General features: G+C 39.1%; 1 protein-coding gene and 1 long non-coding RNA gene across 2 annotated transcripts; both read left to right on the top strand.

Moving 5' to 3' along the window:
* Positions 1-7,205: 7,205 nt before the first annotated feature.
* Positions 7,206-10,874, top strand: LOC130406007 (extracellular calcium-sensing receptor-like). The gene is made up of 10 exons (XM_056611371.1): positions 7,206-7,361; positions 7,554-7,851; positions 7,967-8,053; positions 8,167-8,274; positions 8,345-8,511; positions 8,646-9,123; positions 9,234-9,464; positions 9,550-9,673; positions 9,756-10,228; positions 10,333-10,874. The coding sequence occupies exons 1-10, from the start codon at positions 7,237-7,239 to the stop codon at positions 10,765-10,767; spliced, it is 2,526 nt and encodes an 841-aa protein (XP_056467346.1). The 5' UTR covers positions 7,206-7,236; the 3' UTR covers positions 10,768-10,874.
* A 1,720-nt stretch (positions 10,875-12,594) lies between these two features.
* On the top strand, positions 12,595-13,856 carry LOC130406425 (uncharacterized). The gene is made up of 3 exons (XR_008904448.1): positions 12,595-12,632; positions 12,967-12,987; positions 13,467-13,856. It is a non-coding gene; the product is annotated as an uncharacterized LOC130406425 (long non-coding RNA).
* Positions 13,857-14,880: the final 1,024 nt, after the last annotated feature.

Below are 14,880 nucleotides of genomic sequence, written 5' to 3'. Positions count from 1 at the left end.
TAAGAATGCATGATTTACAAAGTTCTCTCACATAGCCTGTTGAGTATCATGTACTTTTGACGGAAACTTTTGGTTTATATTTTGAAGTGTAAAGCAACCTAAAAATGGGTTTGATTCCTTGAATACAATTTTGAAATTTTGGATAATTGAATTAAATATCTAAAGAAACATAATTAACCCCAACCCCAGCAATTAAGGGGGAATTATAATGATGGTGCCCATTCTTGTCCCTATGTCAATAGTGTCATCCCTGTCATTTCCGACACAATTCATTTGACAAATAAATGGTTCTATATTTATAGAAGGCAAAGTGATGCTATTCATGCACATCATGCATTCAACCATTTGACCAGCTATGTTTCCTATATTTGATCTGTGTAGGTGATAGAGATTATTGATAATTGAGGGTTACTATATCTATATGTTATCAATTATCTTTTCATAGAAAACATTTTTATGATGAAGAAAAACTTAAAACAGGCATGCCATATTGTATTTCCAGCATCTCCAGGTTGAAACAGGAGTTGGCCTTATCCTGTCCGGGGCAAGTGCAATGGCTCGCAGAAGTTCCCTTGGAAATATGTCCTCTGATCTCTGTGTCTTGATGGTCAGAAGTTATGAGCTACCTTCAAGATGTGACATTGCGGTATCTCCATCACCAACAGTACATGGTATGGGACAATCTGTGATGCTGCACCGTGAACATCATTGTGGTGGCCCGAACCTGCAGATTTATTCTCCACAACAACTGCAGGGTCTGGCCCTTACTCAAGAGGGAAGCGGGACCGTAGTTTCGCTCACCAGCTTCCGCAAGAGGCTCAAGACTCACTAGGGTTCACCTAGACACTGCGTAGCCTCCTCCCTAATAAAACACGCAACAGGGATATCCTTAGGCCTACCATACTGCAAGGTGCTGCACGTTTGACGTTGATAACATGTATTTTAACTCATTGATTAAATGTTTTATTAAAGCTGTATATATATGTATTGATTGTATAATGTCGTCTTTGTACTTCCAACGCAAAAATATACATACATTTCTGGAGCTAAATTATACTGTACTTTTGCTGAGGAAATCCCCAAACCTTCATCCTGTCCCACAAAGTACAAAGAACATAAAAAATGTATTCAGCACTAACTCATACAAGGAATATGGATCCTATGAAATTATATTGGAAAAGAACAAGTTCTGTAGTTCTGCACAAAATATACCAAATATAACACTGCAGGACAGCTGGGATACATAATAATATGGGAAGTATTTTTAAAATGTATTGTTGCAAACAGATCTTGTTGCATCATCTTGAATGATGCAAAACAATATTGACATGTCAATACAAGTATGTGCTTAATTTTACCACAAACTGTCAATATTTTTTTGGGGAGATTTCTATTTGGATACGTGCATTATATTTACAATTTTGACAGTGAGGAAAAATAAACAAGTAGTCCAACACACCTGAGTTAGCAAGCTACTGGCCCATGTAATTTTTAATTGGATGTTATTGTTAGTTTTCAGCTGTGGAGCTGTTTAATGGTTTGTTTGTGTCGCTTTTTAGCCTTGCCTAATTAAAAATGAACTCTGTTTGCATCTGTGTTGACATGTATCGCATCTAACGCTTGAGGGCTCTGTTGAGGATAAACCACAAGGGCGGTGAACTTGACATTTGAACACTTCAGATGAACCGATATGGCCTGTAGCATAAGGGAGACTTCCCCTCCCATGGCCTACACACAACATGTCTAACTAACTGAAGAACCCCCTGAGGACAGCTGCCCCCCACACTTCTCCACGACTCCTCCTGCTGGATTCATCCTTTCATGCATGTTGTATCATGAGTCTTGTTTACTGTGGTGCCTGATGGCTGAACATGGCAGGATGGATGATCTTGACCTTGAAGCCACTTGAAATCGATCTAGAATGATACAGTGAGAGACATTGAGAAATAAAAAGCTTAAATGTTGTGTTTTACTTCAACGTGGTACATCTTGTCACGTTGCACTTATTTATTCATTTATTTATTTGACAGGGACAATGCATTGCTCATTAGTAGTTCCAAAGTTAGCTATTAGCTCATTTCCATCTGAAGTCCCTGGGCGGGAAACAGATGTGTGGTGTGTGTGTTATTTAGTGAACTCAACAGACTACCTCGTACAACCAAAGTTACTAATTGTATTTTTGCCTAATAATGATATAATTGAATATGTAATATAATATAATATATGATTATCATTACAATAATATTGTTATATTGACTACAAAATGAACATTCCCACAGAAATATATTGTGTATATTATGCCACATTTTATACATTATACAATATGGTTTCCACTTGCTACAATTTATACTTTTCTCTTTCTGTTCCCCTTTTTCTAAATAGACATAAAGAAGTAAAGATAACAAAAAATTAGTACCAGGAAAAATCAAATTAAAATTTGTTATCAGTGTATAAACTGGATGGTGTTCAATATTCCCAGAGGCCAGAGAAAGAGAGGGGGGGGGGGGGGGGGGGGGGGGGGGGGGTGGGGGGGGGGGGGGGGGGGGAGGGGGGGGGGGGGGGGGGGGGGGGGGGGGGGGGGGGGGGGGGGGGGGGGGGGTGGGGGGGGGGGGGTGGGGGGGGGGGGGGGGGGGGGGGGTGGGGGGGGGGGGGGGGGGGGGGGGGGGGGGGGGGAGGGTGGGGGGGGAAGAGAGGAGAGAGAGAGAGATGGAGGAGAGAGAGAGAGAGAGAGAGAGAGAGAGAGAGAGAGAGAGAGGAGGGGGGGGGGGGGGAAGAAAGAGAGAGAGAGAGAGAAAGAAAGAGGTAGAGAGAGAGAGACCTTTGGAGATGGAGCACAAACAGATGTAAGGCAATGTTGCCCTCTGCTGTTATAACTTTGTAATAGTCAAGTTATATCCCTCCAAGATCCATCAAAGGTCTTTCAAATGATAATGATTTGAATGACAAAATATGAATAATTATTATCCTCTATAAAATATGTGTTATTATTTTATTTGAAATGACACATCTATAAATATATATAACCAATATAATCAGGTATATTCAAAAGAATAGAAAAGAATACAAGATGAAAGTATTTGGTGATATGTAAAATCTGCAAAAGAGGCCTGATGGGTATCTCTCATTGACGTAAGCAATGGACAACACTAACATTTAACATAAATGTAATGACTTGAGGCAAATCAGTTGAAGAATGAAATAAATGATTACATACATAAAGGAATATAAAGAAATTTGTAACGATAGACAATATTGAATTCCTTAATGGTTAGGGATCTTTTCATTTAAAATGAATAGTTTAATATTAAATACACGGTTTGTTCAACTAGAGTTTGAAAAGTAGAAATTATGCACAAATCTGTATTTGAAATACTCCTGAGTGTACTGTATGGAGACAGAAAATGAAATGTGAAAGCAATACTTTGTTACCACTATATTTCATTTTTTTATATAAATTGTTTGTTGTACTTTAGTTAGAATTGAATAAAAAATGTAGACATTTATATTACACATATATTACTTTAACCATTGTCAAACACTGTGTATCTCTGTTTTTAAACAATGCAATATGGAAATTAGTTTTTTTTCTACGATAAAATGAATCTTCATGAATTTTTTACTTTACTTTTCTATCCATATATTAGTATAAACATTATATTAAAAGGTTTTCCACATGTTAGGCTTCATACAATAATTTGAAATTAACAACAAGGGACCTTGCTAATTAATTATTGCAACATTTCTCCTGGGAGATGCCAAATTAATGAATTTTCCAGACCACACCTGTTGAACTCCTTCCCTTAGCTCAAGGCCAGGTGTCATCATTGTGTCTATGACACCTACCTGCCTTTGCTTGCCCAGCCCGCCCCCCTGGTTCCCACCCTAGTCACATGGGTGAAAGGTAAATTAGCAGTTCTCCAATGATGAAATCTTTTCATCAGTACAGTAACCATAGCACATGTTTTTGTTACACTTGACTGCCACAACATTCAGGCTTGTTTGGGCATCCACTGTGTGCTGTAGGGGGTATTTCAAGGCATGTCAACAAGTTCGCCAACAAGCTAATCCCTGATCCTTATGGGAACGTCTCAATTTAATCATGCTTCTAATTAAATGTTTACGACTACAGTAAATGATGTAAATTGTTGTTGTGTTTTAATTTCACATCGATAATGTAATTCATAAATTAGATATAATTGTATTTTTTTAATAATATAACCAATTATTCTAGAATGATAACATTCAAATAATGGCCTGTGACCTTAAGTTTTGTTTAAAAAATTAACAGCAAGCATTCAAATCATTAGAAATATATAATATTTAATATATTGGAAGTATAAATGATGAGATGTACAGTATTAAGCCCCAATAGTTGAAACAGCAGACAGTACAGGATAGTAAAACATATTTCTTTGACATGGTATAAGAAATAACAAGAAAAAAAGTGCTAAATTCCTTAGTTCTCCCACGTTAAAGTGTAAATCCATGAATCCAACTGATAACAATTACACTTGGCAGATGTTGATGAATTTTTTTTTTCTGATGTTAATGGCAATTCATTTACTTTTTTTAAATGTCAAAGAACCACATTACATTCTGTTCTATAGTTACACATTCCAAACAACACAACATTATTCTCTGTTCTAACAAACCACTGTGTCAAGGTTTGGATGCTACTGAGCCCATGCCATCCATTCAAAGCCTGAAACTCTCGCTTTCGTAATTGATCATATTTTTTTCTCTATATTGTTTCTCGTTACCCTAATGAGTGTGTTTGTGGACCATTCTTTCTTTCTGCTGCCAAAAAAAGGTATTCATGAGTGGGTACACCAGCCATTTCCCTCTTCTATCGCCTTTGAACCAAGCACCAAAAGGCCGCTTCTGGTACTCTGTCTGTGTAAGCCAGTAGCTGTAAACCCTTTGTTCATGTAAACCCTTTGGGAATGCTCTCTTGCATGAATCGCCAACAATTACTTTTCTAATGATTTTCAAATGATCCATTTCAGATTAGTCTAATTGTATCTATGCAAACTATTTTAGTAGCTTGAAAAAAAGTGAACACTTATTAGTTTACAACCACGACAAATATACGGCAAATACAATTTAAAACTTTGTGGCTCTTCACTCAAATGTTCATCTGTCCGAGTGGTAATAGCACATAATAGCAATAATATTTATATCCGAGAAACGGAGCCCATTATCATCTACATAGTATAGCAATTCATGGACTTCCCAAACCAGCTACATATAATACTGAGAGGGGCTTAACCTGTTGTGCTGCTTAGGACTACACTGTGTGAGATTTTTTCCCACTCAGACTGGTTTATTCAAATAATGTTAAACTAAATATTAAGAATTTGTTGTGGTGAAGCTTTGCAGCCCCCATACACATGATGGTGGACCATATTTAGCCAGTCTGAAATCAGGGACTTCCTTATGTTAGTTTTTGTATATGTTGAACTGTATATGTTGAACTGTAGTAAAAATGAATAAGAAAAATGAAATGAAAATAATGTAAAATAACATGCACATGTTTTTTTCATAATTTATTTATACTTAATTTGAACTTGAATTTCCTCAAATTGAACCTTATTTCTATCTACAGTTATTATTTGTTACAATCACCCCCAACATTAGGTGTAGTTCATTGATAAAAAAATGAAGTGATTGATGAATAATCAATAATCTTGACATTTTTCATGCGTTTTTGATAATTCTGACAGCCTTCACTTTTCGTTGTAATTGTATCCATTCTGTTTGCTGGCTTTGGATCCCATTCACTGACTTTGTAGAGGGAAACCACATTCTGCCAATAATGGCCCACAAGGACACCTACCTGAGTGACTTAATTGCTCACTCTACGTGATCAGATAATTTTCAGTGACACTGAAGCTAGCCCTCTTGAGAAATCAGGCCTTTTTGCTCCCTAAAGGCTCAGAGAGAAAGAGTATCATAAATCACACCAGTGGGGAGCACATTAGGAGAACATGGAAAGCATAGGCCTCAGGCAGTAAAACATGCACTTATATGTTTAAGGATAATTTTCATAAAAGTCTCTGTAGTTTATTGTTGTCTAGCCTGAAGGGGTGTTGATCTTAATGAGCCACTAATTTCACCACATTTAAGAGGCAAGATGAACCCCTAGATCCCAAATCATGCAATCATGCCAATGCGATTGCAGGTGGTGTGACATACCTGCAAGTGTTGGTCATGAGTCTCTCGCTATTTACCGTATAGTATCATTTCAAATATCTTCCAATATGTCATTGGTTAATCTCCTTGCAGAAAATCGGATCACTGAAAATTCAGTGATTACATTCTGATTGGAATAGTCACAAGATGCATTCAAATGGCACCAAATGCATATATCATATCAAATCATGATTCAGACTTGATAAACAATTTCAGAACACCAGCGATGTTAGGGTGAGGGTTAGTTAAGCTGGCATAAGCTGTTGCCTATAGTGAGCAAAACATGTCTCTTCTGTCTCGGTTCATCACTAAAGCATGAGGCCCATTCAGGCATAACACTATGTATTTTGACAGCGAACAACAGCTCCCCTCTCTCTGTATTAAGATCCAATGTTCATTCCGTAAAGTTGTCCCTGACACATTGTTTTGAAAACGGAGTGATATATTTTTCCAATGATCATCCCGCAAGGGAGATGGGTCCTATTTTGTTCAAGCGATCGAAGCAGTTAGCACATATAAAGCCTTCTCAACTGACCCTGAAGCGAGGTGTACACTCGTGCATCTCCTTATATTGTGCTATGATATTTGAGGAGGCTTTAGGGAAAGCTGCTTGACTAGGATATGACAAGATTATGGCACTTTTTTAGAAACATTTAGGGGCTGGCTCTTTTGTATATGTTTGTACATAATTTGGGAGATTAAATAGATAGTCTAATACTTTGATATTTTTTTCTGTATCCAGAAATTGTTTCCAGTTCTTTTTTTTTTGATTGTTGAGATTTAGCTCATCAAATATGGATGGAATGTCTAAAAAAACATTGTCCAATCTGGTATATTAAGACCAGTCTCAACTGTATCTTTGTCTAGCACAACCCTTGTTTTAGCATTGTAGAGAATTTCTTGAAAGTTGCATTGATGAAGCCCAAGGCGTCAGTTAATTTGCCAGACTATGTACATTTACATGTGCTGCTGTGGGGGATATTGTCAGTTATGTTTAACCAGGTAGAAACCAAGGCTCAGCAATGTAACCTTATACAAGGGTCCATGTCTCTGCCTGTTCTGCAAAGAAACGGGGATATCACACTAGGGGGTCTCTTTTCTCTTCATGACATGGTGGTGGAGCCTAATCGTTTATTCACCACCATGCCACCACACCCAAGGTGCACCAGGTAAGAACGTCAGGCTTAGAGGATGATTCTTTGCAGAAATATTGCAGGCACATTAGCTCAAGATATCTATTTTTCCCATCAAGTATTTGTTACCTGCATTATTCATTCTGTATAAATTGCGACCTAATTGTGAAACAAACTGTCCACCTGCAATGGACATAGGAATACCTAATGTTTATTTTTTTCTTCAAGGTTCAACTTCCGAACATTTCGCTGGATGCAGACTATGATCTTTGCAATTGAAGAGATCAACAGGGAGGGAAAACTCCTTCCAAACGTCACTCTGGGCTATAAGATTTATGACTCATGCAGCACCCCCTACCAGGCCTTGAAGGCTGCCATGGAGCTGATGGGAACCGAGCAAGATTCAGAGGTAGAGATGGTGGATAATCACATGTGTCCCGGGACTGTTCCTGTGGTGATAGGAGATGGAGGCTCCACACAGTCACTAGTTGTGGCTCGATTCCTTGGAGCGTTCAATGTGCCTCAGGTCAGACGTCAAATGCCCACTGTCCATTCACCTGAAACCATCTACTCTTTGGAGGTAACATTTTGAAAACACAAATGGAAAGAGCTGTTATATCTAATTGTTTTTCTCCTCTCAGGTGAGCTATTTCTCCAGCTGTGCTTGTCTCAGTAACAAAATGGAGTATCCTGCCTTCTTAAGGACCATGCCTAGTGACCTCTTTCAGGTGAGGGCATCAATGTACTATCATACAAAATAAATAAGCTGTATTCAAGAATTTCTACCTTAACTATTGTCTTGTGCTGATGTTTTCTTTGCTACTTGCTGCTCTGCTTCAAGGTGGATGCCCTGGTGCAGCTGGTCAGACATTTTGACTGGGCATGGGTGGGCGTAATAGCAGGTGACGATGCATATGGTCGAGGTGGTGCGACATTCTTTGACAATGAGGTAGGTGTGTCTTTATCTTTCTAAAATTATTGTCTTTTCTGAAAATTGTATTGACCCAATGCTCTTAAAGGTTCAGAAGTTTGGTGCCTGTGTGGCCCTCCATGAAATCATCCCTAAGAACCATGCAAGAGATGCGATGGCCGCTATTGTTTCCAGGATTCGATCCTCAGGGGCTTTGGTGGTCCTGGTGTTTGCTGTGGAACAAGATGCTGCAGCGCTGTTTGATGAAGCACTCAGGTATTAAGCATTGTTTTTACAACCACATTGTCTGTAGAAATCACTTTTTCACTTATGCTTCTGATTAACCTGATCTTTGTTTTGCATTGTATTTACAAGCTCAACGCTAAATGTGTCATATGTTCTGTCGTTAGGCAGGGGCTGTCAGGGATCCATTGGCTGGCGAGTGAGGCATGGAGCACCGCATCTGTCCTCTCTACCCCTAAGAAGTACCAACACATCCTCCAGGGCACTATAGGTTTGGCTATACGTAGAGCACAGATCCCTGCTCTGCAGGACTTTCTGCTTCGCCTACACCCCTCAAACTCAGATGCTTCTGAGAATCCCTTTCTGATCCCTTTCTGGGAAGAGGTCTTTGGGTGTCGTCTAGGTGAAAGGACTGAAGATTTAATGGAAAATGAAAATTATAAACCTCCATGTTCTGGTACAGAGGACCTGAAAAGTATAAAGAACATTTACAATGACGTTTCCCAGCTAAGGATTTCTTACAATGTCTACAAGGCTGTTTACGCAATTGCACATGCGATTAAAGCTATGAAGAGCTGTAATGATGGGGCTGGGCCATTTTTATTGCAGGCTTGTTCAGAGGCAACCAATATACAGCCATGGCAGGTGATTTACAGATTCTGGCTGCACATCTAGAATGTATTAATTCTAGAATACCATTTTTACACCTAGAAAGACAAATTAACTCGATTTCTCCCCTACCCCCCTCTCAACAGCTCCTTCACTACCTAAAAGAGGTGGAATACACAAATCAGTTTGGGGATGAGACCATGTTTGACCAAAACGGAGACCCCGTAGCTATGTATGATCTGGTCAATTGGCAACTGGGATCAAATGGAGAGATGCAATTTATAACCATTGGAATGTTCGATGGGACAGCACCGGCTGGCCGTAAAAAACTCCAGCTGCAAGATAATAACATTCTTTGGAATGACAACAAGACAATGGTAAGTAGTGTTTGTGTGGTGATATGTGTGACGTGGCTGTATGTGTATTTTGAACCCTGTGAGTGTCTCTTCCATTATCTCAAAGGTTCCCCAGTCAGAATGCAGCAGTCCCTGTCCCTCAGGCACCAGAAAGGCCATCCGACCAAACTTTCCTGTATGCTGCCATGACTGTGTGGTCTGCAGAGCTGGGGAGATTAGCAATCGGACCAGTAAGTATCCATGTATATATTAACACAGTGACCTACCTGGAACATTACATGGAAACTAAAGCTGTCTTATCCTTTTCCTCAGATTCCATAGAGTGTTTGCGCTGCTTGCCTCTTTTTTGGTCCAATGTTGAGAGAACAGCCTGCTTTCCCAAAGAAGTGGACTTCCTGTCTTTCAGCGACACCATGGGCAAAACACTGACGACTGTTGCTCTGCTTGGCTCCTTGTGCACTTGTTGGGTTATCTTTATATTCTCTTGTCACATATCTACTCCTATAGTTAGAGCTAATAACTCTGAGCTGAGTTTCCTGCTGCTCTTCTCCTTGAATCTGTGTTTCCTATGTTCTCTGACCTTCATCGGTCGTCCCTCAGACTGGTCCTGTATGCTTCGCCACACAGCTTTTGGGATCACCTTTGTCCTCTGTATCTCTTGTGTTCTGGGGAAGACTATAGTGGTATTGATGGCTTTTAAGGCTTCACTTCCGGGCAGCAATCTTATGAAATGGTTTGGACCAGTACAGCAAAGAGCCATCATTACCCTTTCAACCTTGGTCCAGGTGAGGCTTTCGTGTCATGTCTACTTATGCTATTGCTTGATTTTTGATGAAAACAGAAATTCCATTTTATTGTTTTTGAAGAACAAATATGTCTCTCCATACAGGTTATTATTTGTATAATTTGGTTGACGGTGGCTCCTCCTACTCCACAAAAACTGATGCCTAGAGAGAGTGCCATCGTTTTACTCTTATGTGATGAGGGTTCAGCTCTAGGATTTGCTCTGGTCCTCGGTTATATTGGCCTGCTGGCCTGCCTCTGCCTCTTCTTGGCCTTCTTAGCCAGAAAGTTACCAGACAATTTCAATGAGGCCAAGCTCATCACCTTCAGCATGCTGATCTTCTGTGCTGTCTGGGTGGCCTTCATCCCAGCCTACATCAGCTCTCCAGGGAAGTACTCTGTGGCTGTGGAGATCTTTGCCATCCTGGCTTCTAGTTATGGTCTGTTAGCCTGTATTTTTGCTCCCAAATGTTACATAATCTTGCTCAGACCCGAGAAGAACTCTCGGAAACATCTAATGTCAAAGACCAATGTGCAATAACAATGTACAATAATTATTTTCTTCCATTTCTCCACTAGGGGGCACAATAAAAGTTGTTCTTTTGGCGCTGCACTGCAGCTGCCCACTGCTTCTATTGCTGCTAGTGATGATTAAATGCACCTATACTCCTAGTGATGGTTAAATGTAGAGATCCAATGCAGAGATACTTGCTACGAGAAACAAATAAAGACTATTGTCCTTGCTATTATGACTCATTCTTTACAATAACAAACTTGAATACAAACTCATCAATAACATCAAACAATAGTGCCATAAGAGTTCAACAGCTACTTCTTATTTATTCCTGATAGCCTTGAGTTGCATTACATCAAGTACACAGCTATTTTATCAAGGTTAGTCTCATTTAGGTACAGAGATGACAAACCATGGTATAATTAATCCATTAATACAAGCTACTAAATATGTAAAATATTAGTGTTGAATCTGCTCAGAATTCCAGCAGATGGCGTCCAAACCCCATTTCAAAGGCCACTATCTAAATGAAGGAGGAGCCACCATTTCATTTAATATGATTTTTCTTGATGATGTAATTTGGTTGTCAAGGCCGTTTACACACCTGACATGAAAAGGAAGGGGATTTCACATATGGATTGATGCAAATGTTTAGCGATGGGGATACCCAGGGAAACAGATCAAGATAAACAATGAAAGACCTTTACCGAAATGACTAAGAAGTCAAATCCTCTGTATGCCTTGGTCTATCAGAACCCAGCAGTCCATACTAAGGAAAGTAGATAGTGAAGACAGCCAGTACTGTGATAAGTTTTTTCCCCATCTTCTGTTTTTAAGTCAGAGAGATTACCCAGGCATCCCCTTTTTTTCAATGCATATGATAACTTTTACCAATTTCAATAAAAATCATTGAGTACTAAAAACTGTAGGGCATTAGTCAGGCAAGTTCTGCTATAGTGTTTGTATTGCCAGTGGAACACCTTGATTTTGATTGATAAGGTTCAATTCAATCAACTGACAGATTTAGTAGGGGTGGCACTCGGGGTGGCCAATCAAATAAGGCCCTTCGCCTGGACCCACCTATGGCAGAAGGCCCTCCCCCCTATACATCCCTACGGATGTATATGGGAGGAGCAAACTAGTACCAAGCACAGCCTGATTGAGCATGTGATAATGATCATTCATAGTCGGGGTGCCCAGCCTCAAGAGTTCTAGTTCTAGCCCTTCTAGAAAGGTCCATATGAGTTGGTCAAAGTGGTGGCACTGTCAATGACGAGATACATCATCCTGTTCAGATTTAAGCTAATTTCCCACGTTAATTTGCTTAAGAGGTGAAATGCTATAATGCCATCCAAGATAACTGCAGCAACTGAGGACTGACCTGTATTCTAACCCTATTAGACATGAAATCCTAACCAACCCCTGCGCACATATGAACGCAACACTTACGTAACCCTTTTTATGGCTATATTTCAACACTATTGATGATATTAATATCATCAATGCTGATTATAATAACAGTAAATACTGTTATTAATATCATCAATACTGATTATAATAACAGTATAACTAATCATACTCATGGTTTCCTCATTACCTGATGAATGTTCATGTTCATTTATTTATATATGATATTATATTATTTAGTTTAAGTCATAAGAATCTACACACAACATATTGAAACTATATTTCCTTGAACATAGTGTGGAGTGTGTGTGTGGATGATGGCTGGTTTAAACAGCTTCACCTGACCAGGGTCTGATTGGACTCTGGGGCTGGGTGAGGCTGCAAACCTGTTGCATATTGAGTGATCGATCTGCACAGGTTTAAGACACTCATCTCCCTCCACACTCAGTGAGAGATGTCCTGCATGGCAACATGGAGCACCAGAGGTCATGTATCATTATCTACAAACATTTACAATAAAACATTTTTCCAAAATCCCTTTTAATCTAAGGGGATTTTGGAAACAATTTTTAATCTACAAACAAACATAAAATCAAATATAATTTTTTAATAGCTTCATGCAATACTTAAAAACTGCTGTATATTATTGTGTATAAAAAGCGTTTTTGTATTCCCTTGATCTACTTCAGCATGATTCTGGTCATTCTTACATTTAATCAAGTGGTCTTTTACATATTTAAACATATCTTGGATAACACTCAAGGTTTCTGCCACAAGAACTTGACATTTGAACTCTTGACACGTGACTGCTCCTTACAGGGCCCGTTCACGAATGAATTGGTAAGGAAACCCTTGTAGCCTGATTATCCACTGCCTGGTTGAAACTATTACAGAATTATTGCATCATGTTTCTGTTTACTGAAGTCCTTGCCTTACAGATGTATTGTCCACAATATCATTAAAATAATAACTAAGTTAACATATCTGATGCTAAATGCAACTAAGTAATCTTTGATTCGGCTTTTGTTGGTACGGGAACTTTAAAATTGGAATTCGATTGTGAACACTATTCAAGTCTGAAGTTATGAAATATGTATTTATATTTGTTTATATTGTTTAATTTATTATTTTGTATTTCATATTCATTATATTCATTATCTTTGATGATGCAATGCTAACATTAATACCACTGAGGTTATTTGTGTTGAGTGCGATTTGCATCATTTTGGCAACATGTTGTTGAACAGAGCAATCCCCCCTTTGGGAGGTGCTTAATTAATTAATTCTCCAAACCACACCTGGTGAACACCTTCTCATAGCCCAAGGCCTGGGTGTCATCACTGTGTTGACGACATCTACCTGCCTTTGCATGCCCAGCCAGACCCTGCCTCCTGCCCCAGTGACCTGGGAGAAGCTTAATTGGCAGTTCTCGGATGATGACATCTTTACTGTAGTGAATAAATAGTAACAATTAACCTTGATTGCGTGGTTTTGTTACACATGACTGCATGTTTCAATTTGCAGTTGATTAAAACAACACTGGAGGCTACACTATGCTCTCAAAGGATCATCCCAGCAGGCAGTTGACTTTACAAACAAGCCGATTCCCAAGTCTTAAGGGAATGTCTCAATATAATTACTTGTCCATCCAAATGATTTCTACCCATGAAACTAATTGACACAGATTTGTAATATTTGTCAGATATTCATGGCCAAATATCACAGTTTTCATCACATTTTAGCGGTAATCTTTAATTTATTTTGATACATGATTTAATAAAGGCGTCTACAATTGTTTAAACTCACAGTCTTTATAACAATATAATGATTGACAATACATTATACGCAATTTATCTTCAACCTCTTTTTGATTTAGCTTATGCCTTTTGGGGATTGGCAAGAAATGTCTCAACATATTATGTGTTAATATATGGATAAGTCAAATATGTGATGATTACCAAAGGTAGTTTTAGGATATTGGTTACTGGTTTCATTCATTCCAGAAGTCAATCAGTCATAACTTGAACCAACATGAACATCAACGCAACCAACCAGGCCCAAGTGACACTAATCAGATTACTCTGTACATATAAACGTACTGAGTCAGTACGTTTACGTGCACAGCTTAATCCGATTAAAGCCATAGTTCGCCTATGCTCCTCAATCGGAAAACTGCAATTGTCCGATTATTAATGGCTTTGAGAAAATCGCTTCATTGGCCAGTTCACTTCGGGTCCATGTTATTTCTCTGACTCTCTGATGTCCAGATTGAACCGCGACATGGAGGACAAAAGGGATTGTCACCGTATGCGAAATCCCGCCAGAGCAGTTCCTCCGGCCGCATACTCCAACAATCCCTTTCTCCTCTATGTCGCAGTTCATTGTGGACTTCAGAGAGTCAAAGCCAGCGTCCTTTCCCCCTAATTCCTTCTCAACCATGGGCGAGATAACCCCCACTGCGAGTCTTTACTTGTTTTGGAAGTACCAGAGTCGGAAAACCCTACGCAGTCTTTAAGATTCATAATATCCGAGAATATCCCCGTCAGTTTGGCCGCGGCGCAATGAATGAATAAAGATGGTTAACACGTCGGAAGAAAAAAACATTTATTTCGACAGATGTGCCTGAAGTTACTACTTTACAACCTTGTTGTCAACCAACATTTAGAATTTTTTTTACTTTTAATTCAGCCTTGGGTGAAATCGAAGCGTAGTGTGTACTGATACCATGTTGAT

Source organism: Gadus chalcogrammus, chromosome 16 (genome assembly GCF_026213295.1).
Source record: "Gadus chalcogrammus isolate NIFS_2021 chromosome 16, NIFS_Gcha_1.0, whole genome shotgun sequence".
In the NCBI taxonomy this organism is placed as follows: Eukaryota; Metazoa; Chordata; class Actinopteri; order Gadiformes; family Gadidae; genus Gadus; species Gadus chalcogrammus.
This window is presented reverse-complemented; position numbering and strand designations above follow the sequence as displayed.

Excerpts from the sequence above, each read along its gene's own strand:
- LOC130406007 (XM_056611371.1), top strand. The coding sequence starts at position 7,237 with ATGTCTCTGCCTGTTCTGCAAAGAAACGGGGATATCACACTAGGGGGT. Across the intron at positions 7,362-7,553 it reads CCACACCCAAGGTGCACCAG|GTTCAACTTCCGAACATTTC; the intron begins GTAAGAACGTCA and ends TTTTTCTTCAAG. Across the intron at positions 9,465-9,549 it reads GGAATGACAACAAGACAATG|GTTCCCCAGTCAGAATGCAG; the intron begins GTAAGTAGTGTT and ends ATTATCTCAAAG.